General features: G+C 36.5%; 3 protein-coding genes and 2 pseudogenes across 3 annotated transcripts; 3 read left to right on the forward strand and 2 right to left on the reverse strand.

The window, feature by feature from the left end:
- The first annotated feature begins 275 nt into the window (after positions 1 to 275).
- Positions 276 to 1681, forward strand: LOC106397806 (annotated as a pseudogene).
- A 1535-nt stretch (positions 1682 to 3216) lies between these two features.
- LOC106400278 lies at positions 3217 to 4063 on the forward strand (annotated as a pseudogene).
- A 355-nt stretch (positions 4064 to 4418) lies between these two features.
- On the reverse strand, positions 4419 to 7528 carry LOC106397336 (probable histone-arginine methyltransferase 1.3). The gene is made up of 15 exons (XM_013837924.3): positions 7213 to 7528; positions 7068 to 7124; positions 6883 to 6985; positions 6674 to 6805; positions 6441 to 6544; positions 6247 to 6345; positions 6108 to 6177; positions 5925 to 6021; positions 5785 to 5839; positions 5614 to 5697; positions 5423 to 5500; positions 5242 to 5345; positions 4984 to 5156; positions 4738 to 4895; positions 4419 to 4653 (listed from the first exon to the last, which is right to left on the reverse strand). The coding sequence occupies exons 1-15, from the start codon at positions 7408 to 7410 to the stop codon at positions 4576 to 4578; spliced, it is 1590 nt and encodes a 529-aa protein (XP_013693378.1). The 5' UTR covers positions 7411 to 7528; the 3' UTR covers positions 4419 to 4575.
- Positions 7529 to 14428: 6900 nt separating this feature from the next.
- On the reverse strand, positions 14429 to 16824 carry LOC106400263 (RNA-binding protein 38). Its single transcript, XM_013840641.3, has 7 exons — positions 16420 to 16824; positions 15837 to 15969; positions 15698 to 15739; positions 15529 to 15567; positions 15331 to 15403; positions 15175 to 15232; positions 14429 to 15081 (listed from the first exon to the last, which is right to left on the reverse strand). The coding sequence occupies exons 1-7, from the start codon at positions 16612 to 16614 to the stop codon at positions 14566 to 14568; spliced, it is 1056 nt and encodes a 351-aa protein (XP_013696095.1). The 5' UTR covers positions 16615 to 16824; the 3' UTR covers positions 14429 to 14565.
- A 23-nt stretch (positions 16825 to 16847) lies between these two features.
- On the forward strand, positions 16848 to 20140 carry LOC106400969 (DEAD-box ATP-dependent RNA helicase 50-like). The gene is made up of 8 exons (XM_048770878.1): positions 16848 to 17180; positions 17268 to 18130; positions 18208 to 18402; positions 18508 to 18695; positions 18792 to 19005; positions 19137 to 19268; positions 19351 to 19526; positions 19622 to 20140. The coding sequence occupies exons 1-8, from the start codon at positions 16919 to 16921 to the stop codon at positions 19857 to 19859; spliced, it is 2268 nt and encodes a 755-aa protein (XP_048626835.1). The 5' UTR covers positions 16848 to 16918; the 3' UTR covers positions 19860 to 20140.
- The last annotated feature ends 346 nt before the right edge of the window (positions 20141 to 20486 follow it).

The following is a 20486-nucleotide window of genomic DNA, read 5'->3' on the forward strand; positions in this document are numbered from 1 at the left end:
AGAATAATGGAGCCAAAAAAAGATTAAAATGAGAGAGTTTTTTTTTGGGTGCATATGTTAAGAAAATGAGAGAGCTATTTATAATTAAAGATCCGAAGAAGACGAGCTAAGAGCCGGTACAGGTCAGAACTCTCACGTGCACTTGGGGAAACTCAACTCTCTTTTCTCTTTCTCTACAAACTCTACACACTCCTCTCTCATCTCTCACTCACAAACACGTAATCTCTCTCTCCATCTCTCAAAAGACGCTAGCTAAAAGCTGAATCTCTACTTCATTACACGCAGAAGCAGAGGAACCACAGAGAAGACTCATAGACTTTGGTTCTCTTCTTCCTGCTTCCTTATCTTTATTGCAATGGTGGACCACAGATCAAGACATGGGAGATGGGATGCAATGCTCAACACATCCTTACACAAAGAACCCAGGTGGTATCTGCCCACTATGTCTCCAAGAAAAGCTCGGTAAGCTCGTCACTTCCTCTTTCCCTCTCCCTAAACCAAACCACCTCTCTGCTTCCTCTTCTTCTAAATCCTTCTCTCCTTCTTCCACCACCTCTCTTGCTCTATCTCTCTCATCGGGAAGGGACAGCAACAACAACAACAACAACAACCTCCCGTTTCTTCTTGCCAAGAAGAAGAGCATGCTCGCAGCTGCCTCTTCATCCTCTTCCTCTTCTTCCGCTAGTCTTATCTACAAGAGAAGCAAATCTTCGGCTGCTGCTTACGGTGAGAGTTTAAACCGCAAGAAACGAAGTGGGTTCTGGTCGTTTCTTCATCTTCTACTCTTCCAAACACCAAATCGCCGCTGCCACCAAAAAAGTTAGCCATTCTTCGGTGCCAAGAAACCAGACAACAGAGACATCTAACAAGGTTGTTGGTCGAGGCATTGATGTGATAGTGGAGGAAGAAGATGAGAGCTCTAGTAGTAACAAAGTTGTTGTAGAGACGCCAGCTAACGGTGTTGGTAGTGGTGCTGGTGGGTCGTCTTTAGAGAGGAAAGTGTTGAGATCTAGATCTGTGGGTGTGGAAGCAGAAGCTTCTCTGGTGATTTCTTTGAGAGGATCTCTAACGGGTTTGGAGATTGTGCCTTGAAAAGGATTGAGTCACAAAGAGAACACTCAAAGGTTATTAGCAATGGTGGTGGTGGTGAAGCAGCTGATGCTATGAATGAAATGGTGAAATGTGGTGGTATCTTTGGTGGGTTTATGATTATGACATCATCATCATCATCAACTTCAGCATCATCGACGGTTGATCATCATCAACATAAGATGGGGAATAAAAGCGCATGGGGAAGGGCGTTTGCAAGTCCAATGAGAGCCAAGACTGTTCATAAAGGTGGTACTACTACAGAATCATCAACTAATAAAAACACAACTCAAAACTTGGACTCAGTTTCTTCGTTGGTTACTATGAGAAGTTAAAAGAGATATATTATAAGTACTTTTATTCCATTCATGTGATTAGTTAGGCTGTTTATCTGTTCTTTGGTTTGATATTTTGAGTACAACTAGTAATGTAATGTCACACTATTTATCTTTTTCATTTCTATGTTTGGCCTATTGGCTAGATGTTGGTCATCATCAATGATTCATTATAAAAGCTTAAAACCTTTAGGAGAATTGAGCTTAGGATACTTGCTGTTTTGTGTTATAAATTTTATGATTACATTCTTATATTATTTAATATGTCTAATTCTCCCAAAAATTATGTTTGTGGTGTCGCTTAAACCAGATGTGTTGGTACATAATAATACTATTACAATAGTAACGAAAGCAGTCAACAGGTTTTAGGGTTTTTGAGTATTAAATGAGTGGAATCAAAAGGCACATGGCTTCGCACATGCATTATGATTCCAACAATTCAATAGTTTTATCTTCTTATTTTGTTTTGGAGCCCCACAAATTTTAAGTAAGACATGCAACACAACAAGAAGTCAACAGCATCTACAACACTATCATTAACATGGTTAGATCACCAACCAGCTAATCTAAGCCAACATATTGAGTTTGCTGTCCCGACCAAAAACCACAAGTTTGTAACAGCACAGTGTTATGATAACATTAATAAATTCAGATGATATAATATGTGGAAGCGATGGTCGGGACAAGTACATCAAAAGGGGTCCCTGAGGTGAAAATAAAGACGAACAATTCTGCAAAGAGACAGAAGGCAAAATAAAAAAGAGCCTGCCTTCGTAACCATATTCATATTATAATAAATCATTGTGATCTATTATTATATTTGATAATTCTTCTTCTTCTTTCTTTTTGCGTGGGGACCCAACTTTGGACTTGTCATATGTATATTCCAAAAATCTGCGAAAATAGATACTTCAGACTTGACCATGTGAATACGATCAGTTTTCCGTTGTGAAATATTTGTGAAGCATCTTTTACATCAAAATGTAGTAGCTGGCCCATTGAGATCTTAAAAAAACTTTACTGATTTCATTGTTGTTATCTTATAGTTGTTTTAATCTCTTTTGTTACTAGAAAGTATATTGCACTGTTGATCGATGCATGAACTTAATTAGTATCAGCCAGTGCAGTGCTTGGTGTGTGTAGAAATGATTATTTCTTTTTGCTTTTCAGCTAAGTGTCAAGCGTGTCTTTTGTGTTGAAGTTGAGGCATTATTAGATTCTGGTGCCATGCTGGTGCTTGTTCGTAACTATCACGTAACTTCTAAACATTTGATATATATACATATATATCTAATTTATTTGGTTGTATATATAGGTCGGAATGGATCAATGTACTGCCGAACATGTACGAGCCCCTTATAATGGAAAAATCCATACTTGATGCACATATCCGTGAGTAAAGAGTGACTTCTTCAAGGTAGTAAGCTATAGGGTTTTATCGCTCTACCTTATAAAAGTTTTATGCTATTTAAATTTGAAAGCCTTTAGTTAAAAAAAGATCATAGATACTTTAAACGTCAATATTAATATTCACTAAGGTAGTAAGCTATAGGGTTTTATCGCTCTACCTTATAAAAGTTTTATGCTATTTAAATTTGAAAGCCTTTAGTTAAAAAAAGATCATAGATACTTTAAACGTCAATATTAATATACACATTAGTGAAATGGACGACTCAACTACACTCTTACACACACTATTATAGCATGGCTATGTAATAATACATGTTCAAGTATCACAATAAGCTTATTCATTTCAGTCTATTATATTCATGTGTCAAAAGTGACTCAAAACCCATATTGTATCTTACTATTCATTTTTGAAAATGGATATTATTATTGTAAAGAACGTAAAAAGGGCCCTGGTGCCACGTAAGGGCCCAGTATGGAATGCTTTGTACGTAACCTTGTACTTGTTCTTGTTGGGTTGTAGAGGACCGAGATACGGTTCGACCGGTTTTCAAAACACGGCCTATAATTTCGAAAAAGGAAAAGGCTCTCTCTACTCTCAATATTCCAACTGTAAAACAAAAAAGTAAAAAGTAAGAAAAAAAGACACTCTAACAACAGTCACACTCAACAGTAATGTACCAAGATCGTCAAGGCGTTGTAGGCGGTGGTGGCGGATCGACCCCACACGGTATCATACTCGCCGTCGTCGTTGCATTGGTAGTTTTCGTTCCCTTCTTCCTCGGAGACGGAGGAGAAGCCATCACAGACGGGATAGCGGAGCTTCTCAGTCCAGTGGGACTTCTCTTGCCATCTCTTCTGAACGCGGTTCCTTCGTATCCGCCATTTTCTCCACCGGAGAGCCCGAGACCATTCACCGTGTTAGCGGATCTCCAGTAGGCGTCGCGCTGTTCCTAGTCCTGATCTTGTTCTTACTCTACAACCGCTTCTCCATCTTTGGTGGAGGTGATGACTCCGAAGACTGATGCGACGTCGTTTTCCCAGATCTAGTTTTTTTTTTTGGTTTTCTTTTCGTTTTATTTGACGGTTGTGTGTAGTCTACGGTTTGATGTAATGCAGTGAAACAGTAATTTAAAAAAATCACTGTTAAGCTTCCTCATCAGAGTTAGCACAACCACATTGTCACTCGTTACTGCCTTCATGCATGTACATCAACACCATCTAAGTGAAAACCTGACAAAACTATTTTCTTACAAAGATCTCTAATAAGCTTGCAGTTGCAGAATCTCCTTGGCTGTCCTTACCCGACAGTATGACATTTGTTCCTGTCGGAAGCGTGCAAACAGCTTTAACATTCAGCAGTCAAAAGTGAATTTCATAAGAACAGAAATCTCTTTTGCGTATTTTTGTTACACTGTCATATTACAGAGCATGAGTTTGATTTTCTTTTTATGATACTATCCCAAGGTTGAAAGCCTAATTATTGAGTATATTACTTTGGACTAATGTCAGGTTTAGCTGGAGGATAAAAATGTAAACTAAAGCAAGAATGTTTTATGTTTACGTAGGAGTTTGATGCTATCAGTGTAAAACAAAATCACGTAGGTAAAATATCATAGATAACTTGATTAGTTGATAAGCTTGGATGTGGAAAAAAAACACAAAGGTGCAAACACTGTTACATGGAACCGTAGCCAAACTCATAAGAACCTAGAAAGATGAATGAGATTCAATGATCTAAGCTTTAGAGCTGGGTACTCGCGTTCTGTGCCGGTTCTTGTAATAACTCTTCTTCAAAATCATCGCTCTGTATCTGTATGTCCTGCTCGTAGTATATACACATATTGGTACACATAAAAAAAAAGCAAACATGACTATTCTAGCTGCTGAATGCATTTTTTTTAACCTGTGGGTTTAGCTGCGGTTGTGGTGGTAATGGTGGCTCTTGTGCAGCAGGGTATGCTTGTGGCTGAGACATTCTATAATAAGGTTCTTTCAGATCGAATTTGCCTGTCGATGATTGGAGGATTCCTCCTTGACTTGCACCGGGACCCCACATTTTAGCTGTTTAAAATCCAAAAGCTTTGTTAAAAATCTAAAGTTGTGATAATACTTTTGAATGAGAGGAAAAACATAGAAAGGTATACTGGACCTGATAGAGTTAAATCAATGGTGTAACTTTGAGCACTGTGAGCTATCAGATGAAGTCTACCAGTGATCTCTTGACCTGCCATCACATAAATGGGTTGTGCCAGAACACATCTGATCTGGTACCAATGCGTTGTAGGCGCACCAGGAGCAGTTGTGAGCCATCTTTGTACCGTGCTGTTGGAAAAAAGAATAAAACCATGAGTTGTAGATACACTTTGAAAACGACATGGCTTGACCAAAAATGAAGAAGCAAAAGTACCTCCCGTCAAAGAGAACGTCGAACCAGCAGGCAAGTCCATGCACTCGGGTGCATACGGAAGAAGTAAACTTCAATGGGATATCGATCTCATAAAAATCTTCTTCCTGTGAAAATAAATTGAGAACTCAGTTCCTTGACGTTAGAGAAAACCAAAGAATGGTTCTAAGCAGCGTAATTGTACCTTCATCTGAGTGAAATCAATCGTATGAAACATAAGGGGAGCAACCAATAACCTCGGATCAAATGCATCAACCACAGGCTGTACAATCCGCAGATATGACTCATCAATATTTTGGTTATGATAGTTAGAGAATAACCAAATACAATGAAACCGTTACAAACTACTATTTGCTTTGGATCAAACACATGTACCTGAGAAAAATAACCTTGGTGTGCTGAACCAAACAGAGGTGTCAAATCAACTCCATAATAGTTCTGTTGTTGCCAAAACAAAGCCTGCATAGAGTAAGAAACAATATATGTAAATGTAACAGAGAGCAATCTCCAACATATAGTCTTAGAACATATAGTGGCATTCCTTACCTTATTTGCCATTTCAATAAATAAAAATTCATCAGAGAAAGGTGCCATGTGAATCCTACAATGATAAAACAACATGAGAATCAAAATACATAATAATAATAATAGATGTAAAGAAAAGCCTCTCAACAGGTTGACTTTACCTTCCAACAGTGGGAAACATTTTGCCATTCGGAGACATGAAACGATCCCTAGCAATTACATACGATTCCAACATTCTCTCGTTGACCAATAAGGTGCCTGATACAAAATTACAAGACATGTCAAATCACTTTGCCCACATATAAGAAAGTGGCACATTCTAAAGTCTGCGCTGAAACACTTACCCATTGGTTCAGAGATTAAAATATCCGCTTTCTCAGGCAACTCAATATCCTCGACCTTTCCCTTGATGACCTGCCAGGTTCAACAACATCAGAAAAAATGCATATAGCACAGCAAAAGAAAAGTAATAAGAAGTCTTACTGTGATTCGATCAGCGAACAAGGGGTTTCCAGCGATAAGCTTACGTGCATATTCAGCCATTTCTGATGCTTCTACAGCATACACATGCTTGGCACCAGCCTAATTCATAAAAAGTAAAAAGGTATTAGACATGTATGAAAGAGACAGAAGCAAAAATACACAAAAGTCATTAAACAAGTCATCTAAATGCATACCTGGGCAGCAAACATAGACAAAATGCCACTCCCAGCACCCACATCGACCACAACACGACCAGCAAAATCTGAACGGTTCTCCATCACCGCAGCATAATATGTACCTGAAGACATGAACGAGGTGCTAAGAAGACAGATGATATTTCTTCTGATGAATTTACATCCTCTAAAATCAAAGAGAAGTGGACCAGTTCTGAGGCAACCAAATACAAAGACGACCATATAACATTTACCTGTCCTAACATAATCTTGTAGCATATTTTGCTGATGTAGAAGTTGTCCATAGTAATGGAAATACATTTTGGCCGAGGACGCCTCAATCTTCTCGTCAAACTTGCTGTTACTAGCTGAAACTATGGATGATCCTATAAACACAAGCATGACAAGACATTCAAGGAGCATTCACAGAAAGAAAATTGGTTTCTTTAGAGTCAAGACGCACCTGGAACAAGAGCATCCTTTCTCCACTCCTCGAATGAATCACAAAACTCCTTGCTATCCTTCTCACTTCCAAACTTTATATTAACTCCTTTAGAGAACGATCTCTGTTTCCAAATGCAACAAAATAAACACATTACTGATTCACTTTCGAGTATAAATATAGTAAAGTAAGTAACTTTTACGAACCTCCTCCGAGTTATCATCAGATACACATATGAACTGGACTGTCCCCAACTTGAACAACTGTGAAACAAAACACAATACGATCGAATTGCATATTGGGTCTTCTACACCAAAATCCAATCTTTCGAAATTCAAATAATTGTTTCACCTGAGCTGAAGCGAGATCAAAAGTGAAACAATGGGTCGAGTCCGGTTGGAGAAACCGGAGCTCAGTGACGCCGTCAACGCACGAGAACGTAGCTACGGCGGGAGAGGACGGCGAAGCGGGAGGGGAGGAGGAGAGATCAGTGACGGAATCGAGAGAGAACTCTAGCTGCTCGAGCTTTTTCAAAGGAGAGGCCTCCATTGCAGGAACAAATTCGAAGCTGCGAATGTGGAGATATGTCTGTGTTCTACAAGGAAAGCTGAGAGCTTTAGGGTTTTTCCGCTGAGAGCTACTCCTTCCGATAGCTCAGAGTGGGGGGGGGGGGGGGGGGGGGAGAGAGATAGAGCCGCCACAGAGAGTGATGAAACGGCCGCGTTTTCGTAATTTATTGCGATTTAAACCGGAAGCAATTTGACCGGGAGCTTTCTAGACCGTATAACTCGCAATTTAAACCGGAACTCTTGCAATTACCTTCTATTAATTAACTTTTACAATATTAAACTTTCACCATTTAATACATTTAGTATGAGAAGTTATTAAACTTTCACCATTTAATACATTTAGTATGAGAAGTTTTGAAATCACTCCAGTTTCTTAAACCGTATCAGTCATAGGCATTTTGAAATTCTTATTTTATAGTAAAAATAAAAAGTAATACCATCTAATATTTAGAAAGATTTACGTTTTAATACTAAAGTAAATATAATATCTATCAGTAAAAGTCTAGAATAAAGATACATCAGCTTGATACGTACATTTTACCAGTCTAACTAACAATATTGATATAAAATATAGACATTGTATTTTGATATTGTTTGCAACTTTTCTTTGTTTTTGAACATGAGATTCCAAAATTCAAATGGTATCTCGATTTAGTTTTTGTATAAATACATTAATCCGTGGATACTACTACACATGTTCTTTGGGTTCTCACAAACTACAGATGTTGAATCAAAGAACAAAAAAACATCGAAGTGTGAGCTCCCGTGACATGTGAACTCTATATGGTTCAAATGTGAGTGTCATAAATCAACAAGTTCTGCGAAACCAAAAAGAAAAAAAAAGTTCACTGGGTTTATTTCTTATTTAAGAATCGCTGGTAGTCAAAGTTGTTCAATTTGAGTATAACCACTACTTTTCTGAATAAACATTACTTTTCAAAAATACATTAACATATTTTAGTATCCGTACAATATTTATATTGAGTATTGACGTGGAAATGCAACAGATTTACCTTAGCATGCAATTATTTTTTCACAAAGCTTCAACTACAAAGTTTTTTTTTTTTTTTGAGAAATGCTTCAAATACAAAATTTTCTATATAAACTTCATCAGAAAGTTTGTTACGGAAATTCTATTCACCAAATGCCTGTATCTCTATTGAGCGTTCAATTTTTTTTTAAAAAGTATATATTTTATAAGTGAAAAGTTATATCTTTTTGGTTGGTGGGGGTGTTTCGTGCATGGTTCCTCTAGGATTCCAACTTGGCCAGCCTTCTATAAAGAGAGACCTTGTGTTTTGAACCCTAAACCATCAGAACTCACGTTCCTTCACATGCTTATATGCATCTTTAAATAAATACAAGCAAGACACATCTATATCTCTCTAACGTATTTTCCTCTCTATATAGGATTATAATGGGAGGTTCTTGGCGTTTCTTGTTTAGCTTCTTCGGCAGCTTCAAAGCATGGTGGAGGAGAAGGCAGCGATCAAACCCGGCGGGAACAGACGACGAGATGTATGGTGAAGATAGTGAAGGCAACTTCTATAATTGGTACGTCGTCGAACCGGCTATTAACCGGAAATCCACTGATTTCATCAGAAGGTTCCACGAGACTCGTGACTGATTCCATCACCTCTTTATTCTTCTGCTTCTTCTTCTTCAGCTTCAGTTTATTTAAACTTAGTACTTTGGAAGAAACTTTGTTCTTTTCTCGTAGTGTGTATGTATGTGTGTTTCTATGTGATTCCAATAAATATAATCATAATTCGTTAAGTCTGTCGAGTTTGTTATGTGTTTTTTTTCTCTGTTTGCATTATTATTGCATGCACTAATGATATTATAAACGCTGGTTTGTATTTTAGCAAATATAATGGATGAATCTATGATTTGTGGATAACAAATAAAAAAAATCTAAACCAAAACACTTCAAATTGGTTACTTCCGCATACATTTGTTGTATCTTTTTGAAGGATGATATCTCTTGATATCAGATACAAAACTCTATTGAATCATTGTAAACAAATCATCTACTGGAATTAAACCACCTAGCTGATCGTTTAGGCATCGAATGAGTTTATTTTTACGTCTAATATACTATTCTCATGGAATGAATAAGATGTACCCTCCGAAGGAAGAAAAATTTATCCCTTCAGAACAATGTAGAATGTAATTCACATGGGGCTTACATAAAGCTGTCAGTGAAAGGATGGATTGAATCATTCATTGTATGCGAGAAGATTAATATATCTTTCTTAATGTTATATTTTACATGAATTTACTATGATTTTTGGTTAACATATATCTTCACAAGACAAAGTTGAGGTGTCTCATCATACGTTGGCTAAATCATCTGTCCATTCTTATTATAAGACGATATGCACAAAATAATTGAAATCTTATTTAATCACACTAACTTTTGGAAAAGAAAACGAATATATGTTAGAAAAAAAGAGCTTTTGTAGGCAAGAATTGGTATAAAAGCAATGAGAATCAGTCAAAAGAACGATATGTTTATAACCGAGAAGAAGAAGGAAGATAGTTGTATCACTCATACATGTGCCTCCTTTCCATTTGTATTTTCCGTCCCAAGCTCTAAGCCACCTTTAAAGCACTGCTTTGGGGTTAAGTATCCACTTTCTATCTTTGTTAGCTTTCTGAATTCTTCTTACACTGGAAGCTTCTCACATTTCTTATTTTGTATGATATTTTGGGACATATCTTACACCAGCTCCATTGGGGGGGGGGGGGGGGGGGGGGTTTAAAGAGGGATCAGGAAATAGGAAAAGTTATAGAACCGGGTCTTAGAAAAGGATTTTAAGAGCTGCTAAAAACCCCCTACGTGTCTCCTCCTCCTTCGATCTCTGTCTCTCTCTTCCCCGTCTCTTTCTTCGACTCTTCGTCGATCAATGCCAACCAATCTCCATCACCATCAAGGTCTACGATCCAAATCCAATTACGCGCTCTTCGATCTCGCTAAAGACAGGAAAGAAGACGGAGCTGCCAGCTCTTACGCGACTCTGTTACGCGCGGCGATGTTGGGTCCCGAGACGCCGGAGAAACGGGACATCACTGACTTTTGCTGTTAGATTCCATTGATGCATGAATCATTCTGTGATCTTAGTGATGTGATGAGTGTTGAGGTTAGTTTGATCTTAGATCAGACCAGTCTTGAATAATGATCGTAGTCTTATGGTTACTGATGTTTTTGAGCTTGAACTTGTTATTGCGTGTCAGAAATGTTGGTATGGATATGATAACAAAGTCTTTTCTTTGTGTGTTGTCAGGTACTAGGTGCACCGGCTTTGCAAGATGATTTTTATTTGAATCTGGTGGATTGGTCTGCACATAATGTTCTTGCGGTGGGACTAGGAAACTGCGTGTATCTGTGGAATGGTTGTAGCAGCAAAGTGAGTGTCCTTTCTTTCCCACTTTCAATTTTCTAAGAAACTTTTCTAAATGTTGATTACTTCATTGAATTTCAACAGGTAACTAAGCTATGTGATCTTGGGGCTGATGATAGTGTTTGCTCTGTGGGTTGGGCGTTTCGTGGAACCCATGGATCCTCAAAAGAAGGTTCCTTTCTGCTTCTCTTCTTTCTATCTATGTTTGGTGATGAAGTGATTGACTGTTTTGTCGGAATTGTAGACATGCTTTGATTGAACTTGATAGTTTAGTTGTTGTTTCTGTTCTCATCACAATCTGTGTTTTAATGTTCTGTTTTTGTTCTCATCACAATTTGTGTGTTTAATCTTCTGTTTCTGTTGAAACATTGAGTTTTAACTGATATGCATTGTATTCATCAGTGATCCTTGTGTTGCAATGTTTGTATGAAGATAAACGTTTGCATTTCAGTTGTTTATGTTCTGATCGTGTAAACTCAACTGATAAGCATTTGCATTTCAGTTTTCAAATCTTAAAACATGAAGCTTACATAATTATACATAACTACATAATTTCTTGAGATACATTTGCTTATAATATTTTTCCTTTACAATCTTATCAAATCCAATCATTCAACATTTTTTTAAAAAAAAAAAAAAATTAAGAACCTCAATGAAGTTCTCCCATTGAAGGAAGAAAAATTAAATTAGACTAACTAAGGTTCTTAACCTTTCAAATCACAAAATTAACTACTTAATTATTCTTAAGAACCCTTAATAGTCTCTTATGGATGGACATGCTCTTAGTCTCTTTTACTTTACATTTTCTCTTCATTTTGTGATAATATGCTGATTATTTTACCAAGGCAAAATTTGTACATGTATACATATACGCTCAGTCACGTGATTCTTTCCAATTGTATATACAAGCATACATAGTTTGTGTTGGTGATAATCGAATATGAATTGCAAGCATCAATGTCCGCTTGCATGATGTGCATCCAAACACCTCGAATGTCTAATTAATTTTCATTTGTTTAAATCAGAGAAAGAGAAACCACATTGGGAAGAAGACATTCGAGGTGTTTGGATGCACATCATGCAAGCGGACATTGAAGTCTGAAATGGCAGTACAAGTGCACACCATTGCCAAACACAGTGCAACTGTTTGAGATACTTCCCACTTTTAGACTTTACTCGCTGCTTTTGTATATACTTGTATATTTTCACTTGCTTTAGTACTTTACAAAATGTTTTGTAGAATTTGATAGGTGGACGGTATCTTAGATGCGTGAAAATATCGAAACCAAATCCAAGCCGTTGGTTTGTTTCGTCAGATGGACGATATTAGATCAGTGAGATATTGATCATCGTTTATTTCCTAAAATAACGAAATACCACTCGCACGTTGCCAACACACATTGTCTATGATTCGTTCATACTTCATAGTGTACGTTTCTTCAACCAATAACTTGAATTGTTCCTCCTGGTTGTAAGGATCTAATTATCCACTTTACCATGTTTCCTAAATGGTAGAAAACATCACGATTCACTTTTATTATATCCTACATTGTCTGATTTTAGTTTAGCCTAAACGGTAGAAATAAAACATCACGATTCACTTTTAACGTCTTGCTTGGTGTCATTGTCTTCTCCACTGATCTCTCCTTCTTGATCCTTTCCCTTTTGCTGATCAATATCATTGCATGTTTTTGTATCCACCTCTTCACTGTTGTTATTACGCACAACATCAGCAGTGGAGACTGATTCTGGATTGGGATCAGTGTAGTCTTCAATTATTGTTCCTCTAGGTGCCAATGCTTCGACTAGTTCCAATGGACCTACCAAAGTCTCAAGTGCAACCATGAAAGCATATTATTGGGGGTTGGTTGTACAAAACGAATTGTTTATAGACAATATGTACAATTTCTATAATATTATTTGAGAATTCACTTTTTTTTTTACATGTCGCGCTCACGTTAATTCTTACGACGGTTAATTACCGAGCTACCATTAATGAATTAAAAATTTTACATTTAAATACTATTATTGATTTTTTTATATAGTTTCCTTTTAAAAAATTTCCAAATAACATATAAAAAGGAGACATTTATAAAGTTTAAAAACAAAAATATATTATATAATATGATTTCATTAAAAAGGAAAGTTCACAAAATAGTAATATTCCATTTAAAACATATTTTTATATAACATAAATATACTTTTGAAGTAATAAAATACTTTTTTTTGTTCAAACAATTACATTCTTTATATCTATATTTTCTTATATGAAAAAATATTTTTGTATATAATGTGATTTCAAACAAAAAGTTCACTCAAATAATCTTGATATTAGAAAAATAAATATTTTTTTCTTTTAAAACATAATTTTAAACAATACAAAAAATATTAACAGTATATACTTTAACAATGTATATATTATTATTATTATTAAAATTATTTGTTTTCTTAATATTTAGTTTGCTCTTTTATTTTATGTTTGTGGAACTTAATATAATCATAGTCAAAATACTCAAGCAAACTTCAATTCTCATTTTGAGTTTATTTAAAATAAATTTCATGTTCTCGTTTAATAAATCTAAGGCGAAAAAATTATTTAGAATTTATAAAATATTTTAATTATTATAATATTGATATGTGTTTATGATCTTTCAAAAATTTATCACTTACTTATGTATGTAACTTCCTCTTGATCGTGGCTTTATTTTCTAATATTTTTTAAATATCAACATATAATTTGATAAATATTATGAAAATACATTTAAGCAATAAATTATACTAATTTTATTTGACTTAATTATAATCAAAAATAAATACATGTCAGTTTTAACTTGAAAGAATATATGTAACTCAATATACTCACAAAAAAATGGATATCTAAGGAAATTTCTCAAACTTTAATATATTTAGAATATAAAACATTATAGTTGAATTCGGGGAAATAGATGCAATCCAATATGACCAAATGATAACTAAATCGACTGTGAAAACAACAAAACCGACTAGATATAACATATCAAAAATCATGTCTAATTAAATTAATATAATATTATTACTATAAATTATACATATAAATTATAAATTAAATTAAAATTAAAAGTAAATATCAATTAATTATTATAGTATATTTATTTATTGTATATATATTTATATCCGTGCTCATCGGGAAAATCACCTAGTCTGAAGTATGTTCTAATTAATGTTCATGTAGTTTTCTAATTCTACGTAATATGCATGTATACATATGTTATACTATAAGATGGTCCTAGTTCGGGCAAAGGAGCAAGAACCGAATCCTACAAAAAAGCTCATATTTGATTTTCTTTTCAATGGACATATTTTTAATTTTCTAGTTCAAACTCCACTTTTTATGTTCGTCCGTCAAATTTCTCTGGAAAGGAGCCACCCTACTACTATCCACACAAAAAAAGAATAAATTTAAAGAAGAGAAACTAAAAGACCTAGTTAGCTTTCATAATTGATTACGTACCCCTCTACCATAATGCTTAGAAGGAACGTTATGATTTTAACAAGTATGAATTTTAATGCAACTTGCTTTTGCTTATACACCAACAATAATACGATTCTAAGCAATTGTAAAAGGTCTATGAATAAGATTAATTAGAAGCTGACTTTTGGTTTTGTAAATGAAAATAAAATCGTTTGGCCAATAAGTAAATATAGCAACATAAGGGCGAGAAGATAAAACTGATTGATCCAGCTTCTCTTACTCATGCATTCTTGTCCGTCTCCTTCTTTGTGATCAGTCCAACTTCCATATGCTGCGTCTTCTCTTCATGATCAAAACCGTTTTCTTGTGGTGAGTTTTCAGATTTTTCTTCACGGCCTGTCTTGATTTGGAGTGTAATGATCCCATAACAAAACTGATTTGTTACACCTGCACCCTGCTTGGTGTTTTCATCTTCTCCACTCACGATCTTTCCCTCTTGATCCTTAACACCTTGCTTGATGCCGTTGTCTTGTCCATTGATCTCTCCTTCTTGATCCTTAACATCTTGCTTGATGCCATTGTTTTGTCCACTGATCTCTCCTTCTTGAGCCTTTCCATTTTGCTGATCAGCACCACTGTCTGTTTCTGTATCGACCTCTTCATTGTTGTCATTGCTCACACCATCTGCAGTGGAGACAGCTTCTTGATTGGTATCAGCAGGGAGCTCTTCAAATCTTGGTTCTGTAGGCGGCTGAGACATACCGGGAGGTCGTACACTGTGGGTCTGATGCCAATTCTGCACAAATACCAGTAAAATATTCAAAATGTTAATTAAACAAAACCAATGAAACAAAATAAAATCACAGTAGTGTTGAGCATAAGTACTAACCATGTTGGAGGAGCAAGGATGGTGTGGAATTTGAATATATGCTCCACGATATGAATCCCTAAAGAATATCCATAAAACTTTATTTGTTATTCGTTACAATCAAAACAAGATGTTTTAGCTCTAGTTTCAAGCATATATATATATGTAGAATTTTACCAGTAGACTAGAGGAAACTGTGGATTTGTACAAAATTGCGGATATTGTTGCCAAGCCACCTGATTAAACCAACCTGCAGTTTAGGGTTTATAAAGATTATTAAGAAGCTGTTTGTGGAAAGTTTTAATTGCATAACAAAATAATAAATCATATTAAACCCTTTTCTCAAAAAAAAGAGAGAAAATTTTAAGATCAAACCGTTCTGGTATTGATGCCATGCCATCTGATTAAACGGACCTGCATTTTAGGGGTTTATAAAGATTAATTAGAAACTGCTTGTGGAAAGATTTGTTGCATAACAAAATTAATTATAACCCTTTGCTAAAAGAAAAAAAAACAAAATATATAATTAATCAAGAGATTAAACCGTGTTGATATTGATGCGATGGTCCAGCCTGTTGCAGTAAACCTACAATTTCAAGGTCACGAATAATAAGCTGGGAAATCTTAAAAAGATAACTATAAAATAACCTGTGATAATCAAAAAAAAAAATTAGAGACTAAACCAATTTGGTTAGAGTGGTTAGGGTTATTCTTTGCATTAACGTAAGCCAGATTGATGTTGGCTCTTCTTCCCTCAATATCCGGATAGGGAGGTTGACAAGCTCTAGTTGCAGCTGCAACATCCCTAAAAGTAACCTGAACAACTCAAACCCGTAACAAAATTCAGAAAAAAAATCCAATCGATTTGTAATAGATTAACACATAATGGTGGAACCAGGAAACTATGAAGCCCAGTTATAAAATAACACATGACGAGAAGAAAGCCCAATTATAAAACAAACATGAGATTCTGGACAATCCTTTGGTTAACCTAAAAGCCCAATCATGAAACAAACAGCAAGGATGGTTTTGTATTTACACACAGCAATTCAAATAAACGTGACAAATATGAAGCTGCAATTTACAAGAATTAAACAATTGAAAAAATAATCTCTTCGAGCTTGTTGCAGTTCACAAGTTTATGATAATAATAACAACTCGCAAGAATCAAAACGAATAGTTTTTTTTTTTTGTATATATCAAGCAGTTATCTCCACAAATCACAAGAACACAAAGATTATACAATAATGAAAAGAAGATACTTACAAAACCATAGCCTTTTGATTTTAAGTTACCATCAGGGAGAGTCTCGCTGACAACATTAGCCTCGAGAACCTCTCCACACTTTTCTTGGAAGAAACTTCTCAAAACATCTGTTGTTACGCTCCATGCTAAACCTCCAACGAAGATCTTCTTGTATCTTTTATCATCATCACCGTTGTTATTGTTTGGCTGAGACATAGCTAGCTAGCTCTTCGAGACCAATGATCGCACAAAGCTGGAGAGATAAATCTAACGCTGAGTCTTAGGGCTTTTGGAAAGAATGGTGGCATATATATCTCATATATATATAAGTTAAATGGAAATTAGTTTCTTAGTGGAAAAAGGAGAAACGAAAAAAAAAAAAAAGGAAAATAGAGAAAAAAGATTTTTTTCACATTTATCTTTTATTTTTTAATGTAAAATAAAGATAATTATTATCATCAAAGAGAGTCTATCCTTATCTCTCCGTTTCCAAGAGAGAGTGAAGAAGATATTTTGTGAGATGTTGGCGAGAGCTCCACCTCCGTCAGTTACTTTTCCGGCGAGGAATAAAGTTTGTAATCGGAGAGAGATCGTGCGGCTGTTTCGCAACGGAGGAGGAGTGATAACGAGAGCCGGTTTCACTCGTCGGCCACTGGAGGCTTCATGCTCGAATGAGGTCGTTAGCGACTCCACCGACGATGGATTCATCGTAATCAAAGCGGAACACCGCGAGACGGAGCTCTATCCTCCGCCTCCTCCTCCGCCTTCGATTCCGCCGTCAGGTAACTTAGCAATTTGGAATTGTAGATGTTAGTATTAAGAATCGCTTTCGTTTGCTACTTTGTGTTGATTACTTGATAATGTGGTAGAATCTTCGAGAAGAAATGGTTCGCGTTCGAGAGGAGTAACCGCGAGTTTCGGGAGGCTAAAGGCGCAGAAAGTGAAGGCTCTCGTTGGTAAGGTAACGCAGAAGAAGCAGCAAGTGAGTCGTAATGAGGAAGAAGAAGACGAGGATGATGATATATTTGAGGATGAAGAGTTTGGTGGATCATCAATTCTTGATTTGATGAGGAAGAAGTTGGCTATGAAGGCTATTCCTAGTTCAGGAAAATCTTCAGAGGTGAAAAGATTCAGCAGAGTGCGGGAATCTAGAGAGCTAAGAGATACAGATAGATCTCAGACTAATGAGAGAGATTCAAACGGTTATGCTGCTGCTAACTCCAGGGGTAGAGGAGATAGGCCTTCGAATGCGAAAAATTTAGATACATTCAAGGGGAGTGACAGAGCTGCTGGTGAGTTTGCAAACCCTCGGAAGTTTAGTGATAACGAGAGAGCAGGATCAAGGAGTTCATATTCAAAAGATTCCTCTGCTGCTAATTCTAGGGGTAGAGAAGATAGGCGTTTTGTTAACAAAGAGTCAGATACATATCAGAGACGTGATAGAGCTACTACGGATGAGTTTTCAGATGCTCGGTATTTCAATGATAATGAGAGAGCAGGGTCGCATTATTCATATTCAAGAGGCGGTGCTGGTAACTCCAGGGGTTGGGGTGATAGGCGTTCTGTTGTATACGCAAGAGATATGGAGGATTGGAGAGAGAGAGGGAATAAAACCAAGTCTACTAGGGAAACCGGCTTTTTTAGCCGCAAAAGTTTTGCAGAGGTTGGATGTAGTGAGGGTATGATGAAGGCCTTAAAGGAGAATAATTTTGATCGACCGGCTCATATTCAGGTGTAGGATTTGTATTTTTTCTTTCATCATCTAGGTGCAAGTCTCTCGTCTTACCACGTGTGTTTATCATGATGCAGGCTCTGGCTTTTGCGCCAGTTGTTGATGGAAAGAGTTGTATCATAGCTGACCAAAGTGGATCAGGCAAGACACTGGCATATCTTGTACCTGTTATCCAGCGTCTCAGGGAAGAGGAACTTCAAGGACTGAGCAAATCGTCTTCTGGTTGTCCTCGTGTGATTGTTCTGGTACCAACCGCAGAGTTGGCCTCCCAGGTTGGTTTCCTCATTATATGAATGCTCTTACTAGGTAGCTTATTTTCTATCCAAATGTTTTATTAGAAGAAACAATTGTTTGATGTATGATGAAATCCTTGGCAGGTTCTTGCCAACTGTAGATTAATATCAAAGTCTGGGGTCCCGTTCCGTTCCATGGTAGTGACTGGTGGTTTCAAACAACGAACCCAGCTCGAAAATTTAGAGCAAGGTGTGGACGTTTTGATTGCAACACCAGGGCGTTTCACGTACCTTATGAATGAAGGAATTTTGGGGCTGTCAAATTTGAGATGGTATTATAAATCTTTCAAGGATACAAACGTTTGCTATTTTTTGTGTGAGGAACTTTGAAAATTAACGGGGCACAATCTTGCTAACGTATCTTGCAGTGCCATATTAGATGAGGTGGATATACTCTTTGGCGACGAGGAGTTTGAGTCAGCCCTGCAGAATCTGATCAGTTCCTCCCCTGTGACTGCGCAGTATCTGTTTGTTACAGCAACCTTGCCCCTCGAGATATACAACAAACTTGTTGAAGTTTTCCCTGATTGTGAAGTTGTAATGGGACCTCGCGTGCACCGTGTTAGCAATGCCCTCGAAGAGGTTGGTATCAATATAAGTATATATAATGGGAACAACAATATAGCTTAATTTTCTTAGTAAACTTGGTTGCTGCGTAGTCTCCTTTTGATCGTCCCTGAAATGATGGACTTGGATTTCGTTGGCTTGTGCAGGTTCTTGTTGACTGCAGTGGAGATGATTATGCAGAGAAAACTCCTGAGACTGCTTTTCAGAACAAGAAAGCGGCTCTCCTTCAGATTATCGAGGAAAACCCTGTTGCCAAGACTATCATCTTCTGCAATAAGGTCCCTCACTTACTGGTTTTTTCTTAAACATTTTGAAAAAATCATTCTCATGTTTGAAAGTTGTACCCTATGCATTTTCCAGATTGAGACATGTAGGAAAGTTGAGAATATATTCAAGCGGCTTGATAGAAACGAAAGGCAGCTGCACGTCCTACCGTTTCACGCAGCACTCGCACAAGGGGCAAGGCTTACAAACATGGAAGAATTCACCTCGTCTCATCCCGAAGATCATTCACTGTTTCTGGTCTGCACGGATAGGTACTTCGTTAATCGTTTCTTGTGATGCTATTCGTTGTTGCCTGAACATTGAAAGATACTAAAGTTTTGTTTCCTCTTTGCAATAACATTGGCAGAGCTTCTCGTGGGATAGATTTCTCCGGTGTTGATCATGTGGTGCTGTTTGATTTTCCGCGTGACCCGAGTGAATACGTAAGACGTGTTGGAAGAACAGCGAGAGGTGCTAGAGGAGAAGGAAAGGCTTTCGTCTTTGTAGTGGGGAAACAAGTAACGTTGGCAAGGAGGATCATTGAGAGGAACCAGAAGGGTCATCCGGTTCATGATGTCCCAAACGCTTACGAGTTCACAACCTGAACTTTAAGGTGAACTCTTCGTGGTCTCCTTCCCCTTTGTACAATCTCTCTGTGTTGAGAGAAACAAGAAAGGTCTTTCGGTTCATGATGTCCCAGATGCTTACTGACAAGAACGTACTAATTACGATACAACTGGCGTTAGTAATTCCTTTTTGATGTAATGTTTGTAAGCATTCTAATGGGCACCTATTGGGCCATTTGGGCCTCAAGTTACAATTTTTCTGTATTTCATACTATTTTCCAAAATTCAGGTAAAAGTGTCAGGCATGCAGGATTTGAAAAGTTTCATCTCTCCCTAAGAACATTTATGCATGGAGGATCATTCGAAATAACATAGCACCATTACAATCTAATATTAACCGTAAATTTGATTAAAAAAATTACAGCATCTTAGTAGTGTTCTGATAGTGAACTAGGTGATTTTCCTGTGTTCGTGAGCATCTTATGAAATAATTGAATTATAAGTATTATTAAATATTCTTTTTTATTTGATTATAAGTATTAGGTTATTTTGTAATTTATATGTATTATAAATAAATAAAAATTATATTAAGTATCATTACCATCATAATTGGATATGTGATTTTTAAATATTATATTTCATATTATTCAATTATTTATTTTGGTA

The sequence above is a fragment of the Brassica napus genome, assembly GCF_020379485.1.
Source record: "Brassica napus cultivar Da-Ae chromosome C5 unlocalized genomic scaffold, Da-Ae chrC05_Random_29, whole genome shotgun sequence".
Lineage (NCBI taxonomy): Eukaryota > Viridiplantae > Streptophyta > Magnoliopsida > Brassicales > Brassicaceae > Brassica > Brassica napus.